This window comes from Xenopus laevis, chromosome 1S (assembly GCF_017654675.1).
Source record: "Xenopus laevis strain J_2021 chromosome 1S, Xenopus_laevis_v10.1, whole genome shotgun sequence".
NCBI lineage: Eukaryota > Metazoa > Chordata > Amphibia > Anura > Pipidae > Xenopus > Xenopus laevis.
In genome coordinates, this window is record NC_054372.1 from 131,297,318 (window position 1) to 131,303,538 (window position 6,221).

The 6,221-nt window shown below is 38.8% G+C and overlaps 1 protein-coding gene across 1 annotated transcript in view; it reads left to right on the forward strand.

The window, feature by feature from the left end:
• supt16h.S (SPT16 homolog, facilitates chromatin remodeling subunit S homeolog) overlaps nt 1-5,990 on the forward strand; it is a 38,840-nt gene extending 32,850 nt beyond the window's left edge. The window contains 6 exon segments of the mRNA NM_001090697.1: nt 1,544-1,619; nt 2,425-2,594; nt 3,257-3,386; nt 3,467-3,593; nt 3,679-3,756; nt 5,270-5,990. Of these exon segments, the coding sequence (NP_001084166.1) occupies nt 1,544-1,619; nt 2,425-2,594; nt 3,257-3,386; nt 3,467-3,593; nt 3,679-3,756; nt 5,270-5,376 (688 nt within the window). The 3' untranslated portion in view covers nt 5,377-5,990.
• The last annotated feature ends 231 nt before the right edge of the window (nt 5,991-6,221 follow it).

The window sequence follows — 6,221 nt, forward strand, 5'->3', positions numbered from 1 at the left end:
CCCAACAGAGTTTGGTACTCAGATCTAGTACAGTTGTCCATAGCAAAATCATGGCGACTCCCATATCACCCAGATCTGTTCACCCAGGGACCTATCAGACATCCCAACCTAGCTATACTCCGTTTGACGGCCTGGCTGTTGAGGCCCAATGGTGGATGCAACAGGGTTTCTCACAGAATGCAATAGATATCCTACTAAAAGCATGAAAACCAACTGCTGCTAAAGTTTACCATAGAGTATGGAGGCTTTTTAAAAGCTGGTGTGACCAGCGTCACATCATTTGGGAACATGTCCCTACTCAATCAGTAATAGAATTTCTCACAGATGGCTTCAAGAAAGGTCTAGCTTTACGTACCCTCAAGACTCCGGTCTCAGCACTATCTGCACTAACTCACGTACAGTGGGCAGAAGATACTGCAATACAACAATTCTTCAAAGGTGTAATCAGGACGAGACCACCAGTAAGAGATCCGACCCCAGCTTTGGATCTGCCAATAGTCCTCTCGGCTCTACAACAACCACCTTTTGAGCTGATGGCAACATGTGATTTAAAGTGGCTGTCGTTCAAGGTCACCTTCCTTATCGCAATAACATCCGCAAAGCGAGTATCAGAGATAGCAGCACTCTCTTGTAAACAGCCCTGGCTAGTCCTCCATGAAGATAAAGTAGTTCTGAGAATTATCCCTGCATTTTTATCAAAGGTGGTATATAGTTTTCATTTTGAATGAAGAGATTATTTTACCATCATTTTGTCCAAGGCCACAAAATGACAAAGAGGAAACTATTTCACAAACTGACCTTTCTCTGTGAAAGCCCGCTCTACCAGAGCACAAAGCACATCTTGGGTTCTACAGAACATGGCAACACCAGAGCAAATCTGCAAAGCAGCCACTTCACCAAACACTTTTGTTCAGTTTTATAAGTTAAATGTTTTTGCTTCTCAAATGGCCACGTTTGGCTGGAAAGTTCTGCAAGCAGCAGCACAGTAATTAAGCAGAGACACTATGCAGATATCCACCCTATAAGAGGGACAGCTTTTGGACGTCCCCTGACGTCTGCACTGACAGGAGGGCCGACTTGAGAGAAAAAAGTGTGTTCTACTTACCGGAAAATCCTTTTCTAGTAGTCCCGAACTGTCAGTGCAGTAAGTTCCACCAAGGCTGAATTTAGTATGGGCACAGGGACATCTTTCTCGCTATCCTTTCCTTTCTGTTGTCACTTGGCTTCCTTCTAAACTTATCTCCACCATCTAAGCTTTACAAACAAACTGAGGGAAGATGGTGGAGCCAGCACTTATATTAAGGAGAAGGAGCCAAGAGGCATCAATCTTTCTGTCCTGCCTCCAGAGGTGAATCAAGACAAAACCCCTTACGTCTGCACTGACAGTTCGGGCCTATTAGAAAAGGATTTTCCGGAGTAGAAAACCCTTTTATTTGATTGGTATATGGACAATAGCTAGAGAGAACTACAAAACTAAGGTTTAAAACTCACAGGATGTTTTGGCTGAGTTGTGTTTTTTTTTTTTTTTTTTTTTCTGTAATAGATTCAATGGAGCTCCATACCGAAGCACCTGCCTTCTTCAGCCCACCAGCAGTTCATTGGTAAACACCACAGAGTGGGTAAGTTTAGTCTTCTATGTAAAGTAGGTAAATTGTAAAGTTTACCTATAGTTTTACATTTAACAGTTGTGATAGAATACTGTTTACAGAGCATAACTCCCAACTGAAAGGAGAGATGCTATACCTTCATTTTTCAGTTCACCCAGCTTCACATATGTCTCTCAAAATTGCTCATAGCTTGGTCATGGTTTCTACCATTTTTACTTGGTTCAAAAAGGGACTGCATTGGCTTCTGTGATACATGGTCAAGTGCTAAGATAAATATAGAAATGTTAAAGGAAAACTTTATCCCCAAAATGAACATTTAAACAACATATAGTGAATATCAAATTAAGTTGCATATTGAAGAATCTTGACAAACTAGAATTTTTTTTTTTTTATGTGTCTGTAAATATTGCCCTTTTACATCTCTTGTCTTGAACCACCTTTTCGTGATGGTCTGTGCGCTGCTTCAGAGATCATCTGACCAGAAATAATGCAACTCTATAAAAGGAATGAAGCGTGGAAGCAAAACACAGAACTGTCTTTTAATTGGCTCATGTGACCTAACATGTATGGCTTGTTTGTGTGCACTGTGAATCCTACGATCCCAGGGGTGGCCCTTATTTTTTAAAATGACAATTATCTATTTAGGATTACCCAGTGGCACATACTACTAAAAAGTATATTATTATAAAAAATGGTTTATTTACACGGAACAGGGTTTTACAAGTGAGCTGTTTTATGCAATATCTTTTTATAGAGACCTACATTGTTCGGGGCTATAGTTTTCTTTTGAGGTAACTGATCATTTTTTCCCCCACAGCCCCCATTTGTTGTAACACTTGATGAGGTGGAGCTTGTACACTTTGAGAGAGTGCAGTTTCATCTGAAAAACTTTGACATGGTTATTGTTTATAAAGAGTACGGCAAGAAAGTCACCATGATTAATGCAATCCCCATGGCTTCCCTTGACCCCATCAAGGAATGGCTTAAGTAAGTATTTCATGGGATATGAAAGATTTTCATGCAGTGCTGCTGTTTCTCTCTCTTGTCTTTTTCTTCTAAAGTCTTTTCCAAATTAAATTAATATTCGTGTAGCTTTTAATATGAATACCTATGAGACAGTAGGAGTTTGCTTTGACCATTACCCTCATATACTATGTTCCAAAAGCAGGTTTATTGGGGTGTGGACTGCAGTGGCTTCTCTGTGCAATAGAACAGAACCAGTGGGGGTTCATGCAAGAGTGGGATTATTTGGGTTTCTGCTCTTGTGGGACAAACGGGAGATGCAAGGCAGGGGACAGCCATTTATGGGTCGTGTAAATGCGCCTTCAGCATCTGCTTTATAAGTGGTTGTGAATTATTTTATTATTACTGTGGTGAGCAACTTACTGCCACATCTATGTACATTATGAAACAATATGTAAACAATTGGAATTTACACCTGCTATCTAGCTGAGGGGTTTCAGTAAATCGGAGAATGTTGTTTTCAATAGGATCCAAATTTTGTATTAATTATGAGGATATGGTGACTTTATTGGTGTTTGATATGTTACCGGACCTTTAAGATATTGTGCTTATTATAGCACAGATTATTAAAAATTATTTCAAATAATTATTTTTGCAATTTTCTAATTGAAACCTTTTCCCTGCAGCTCCTGTGACATTAAATATACTGAAGGTGTACAGTCACTAAACTGGACGAAAATTATGAAGACTATCGTAGATGACCCTGAAGGCTTCTTTGAGCAAGGTGGCTGGTCATTTTTAGAGCCAGATGGAGAGGTGAGAGTGGGTTTTGCATTTGTAACTTATTTTTTAAATATAGTTTGTATTTTATTTAATTGGAAATGTTTTTAATACAGGGCAGTGATGCAGCGGAAGGTGACTCAGAGTCCGAACTAGATGATGAGACATTTAATCCTTCTGAGGATGAAGAAGAGGAGGAGGAGGACAGCGATGAGGATTACTCTGATGAGACAGAGGATTCCGGTATATGGGAATGCAGTTGAAAGTTGATGAATGAGTAAATGAATGGATGTTAGCACTGTAATGTACCATTTCTTTTTTGTAACAGTTGACAGTGAAGAATCCGCAGACAGTGAGGAGGAGAGTGGAAAGGACTGGGATGAACTAGAAGAGGAAGCCAGAAAAGGTTAGTTTGATTTAATGTTCTATTTTTTTTTTACCCCTCTGATTATTGTTCCTGTGGCATACCAGTCAATTTGACTACTGTGGTGCTCTTCATGGATACATCAGGTGGCTATACTTCTTTTCCACTTTGCAGTTTTTTTGGCATTCCCAATTGCTTACTGCCTGATATAACCAGTGTATGTTGTAGGACAGTGATCTCCAACCAGTGGCTCGTGAGCAAAGTGTTGCTCGTGAGCAAAGTGTTGCTCACCAATCCCTTGGATGTTGCTCACCAATCCCTTGGATGTTGCTCACCAATCCCTTGGATGTTGCTCACCAATCCCTTGGATGTTGCTCACCAATCCCTTGGATGTTGCTCACCAATCCCTTGGATGTTGCTCACCAATCCCTTGGATGTTGCTCACCAATCCCTTGGATCTTGCTCACCAATCCCTTGGATGTTGCTCCCAGTGGCCTCAAAGCAGCTGCTTATTTTTGAATTCCTGGCTTGGAAACAAGTTTTTTGGTTTTTGTTTGCATAAAAAACCATTGTACTGGCAAAACAGAACCTCCTGTAGCTTGCCAGTCCACATAGTGGCTACTAAATGGCCAACAGCACTTATTTTGCAGCACCCAGGAACATTTTTCATGATAGCGTTGCTGTTCAACTCTTTGCATTTAAATGTTGCTCATGGGTAAAAAAAGGTTGTGGACCCCTGTTGTAGGAAATACATATCCTGTTTTGAACAAGCCAGGGAGGGAGGGGTGGCTTATTGACTAATGCAGTATTTATTCTCATGTGGATATTGCCTGTTTGCCATAGGCTTGATAATCCATTTAATGAGCATACAATGTGAAAGGGATGATTTACAATGAACAAGGCCAGTTTTGTATGCATTTAAATATAATGTACTTTTACCCTTCAGTAGTAGAATGTGTTTTGCTTAAGAAATGTAACTACTGTTTATATTAAAACATTTGTTGTTCAACCATGGGGGCAACCTTTTAAGTGTATAAATCAAAAACAATCATGTTTAAACAGAAATTAGATAAGCTTTTTTAGAATAAAATTTTTTGTTTTTACACATGTATAAAAAAAAAAGTCAAAGTTGCGTGTTACCAGTCCTTCAAATATAATGGTGTAATATCTTTGTTGTTCGTAAATCTGGTGAAACTTCGTTTTGTATGATTTTCGAATAGTCTGTGGACAACTGTCCTGACTGGTTTTTTTTTTATACCATGGTAATTGATTGTTTAGTTGATCGGACTGGTCAGAAGATTTCTGTTGGCTAACCATAATATCTTTGCATATATTGCCTGATGATATTCATGAGTGACCGTTCCTACTATTTCTCAGACATAACTTTTGTGCAGTTTCTGTCAATTAATAGTCATAACATTGGCTGATTTTCCCCGCTTATTTTAATCTGAACGTTTAGTTGAAGGTTGTTATGTTGAAATGAACGATCTTTCAAAGTTATAGTTGTCTGTTTACTGCCATGTTTAGTGATTCTTATGGGACTTCTCTTTTACAGCTGACCGTGAAAGTCTATATGAGGAAGTGGAGGAACAGAAAAGTGGAAACAGAAAGAGGAAAGGCCATGCACCTCTTCCAAATCCTTCTAAAAAGAGGAAGAAGTGACATACCCGACATCCTTCTTAGAAATTCATAATGATCTATCGTTTTCATTCTTCTAACCACCCACCATGAAGTGAGAATTTCTGACCTAGCCTGAGGTGCATCTTTTGCTTTGATGCTTCTGAATTCTGAAGATAGTTGGGGTTTTGTAAGGTTAAATGGACCAATGCAATATTATTTAAATTTACTTTTTTTACCCAATTTCACCCTTCTTCTAACCAGAATGAGAAGTATGTTGGCATTGTATTAAAGGCCTTATTACAGCTAAAACTGGGCAGTGCTCATAAGAGTGATGTGTTAAGCATTTATAAATAAGTTCATTGTGTCTGTGATTCTGCAAAGACTTTGCAGTAAATTAACAGCCTTTTCAGTGACCCTCTTGGCCTCTTGTGCTGGTTTGCTTTCCCATGTGCTTTTGGCGATTTCCCTTGTTTTATTACCTAAGTCTGCTTTCATGAGCTACTCACAATTTACAGTTAAAGTTTATGGAAAAAAAAAAAATATTTGCATAATGTATTATGTTTTAAATTCAAGGTGTCAGACATTGTTTTCCTCGCTGCTGCTCTAAACTCAAGATATGGCTTTTTGATGCTTTCCCCCCTCCCCCCTGCCCTTAGCTAGGGGGGGGTTGTTATAAATGTAGTTTATTTTTACTCTTATCTTCTTTCTCTTTTGTTTATTTTTTTTCCTCTTATCATTCTGTCCTTAGCAGTGAGGTGTAAACGGTGTTTTTTCAGGAGAAATATAAACAAAAAATAAACTTTTTTTTGTAAGTTTTCCTCTTGCCATCTTTTGGGCCTGTATATGAAACAATTGAATACTGTTATTAATGTGCAAGACAAATAGGT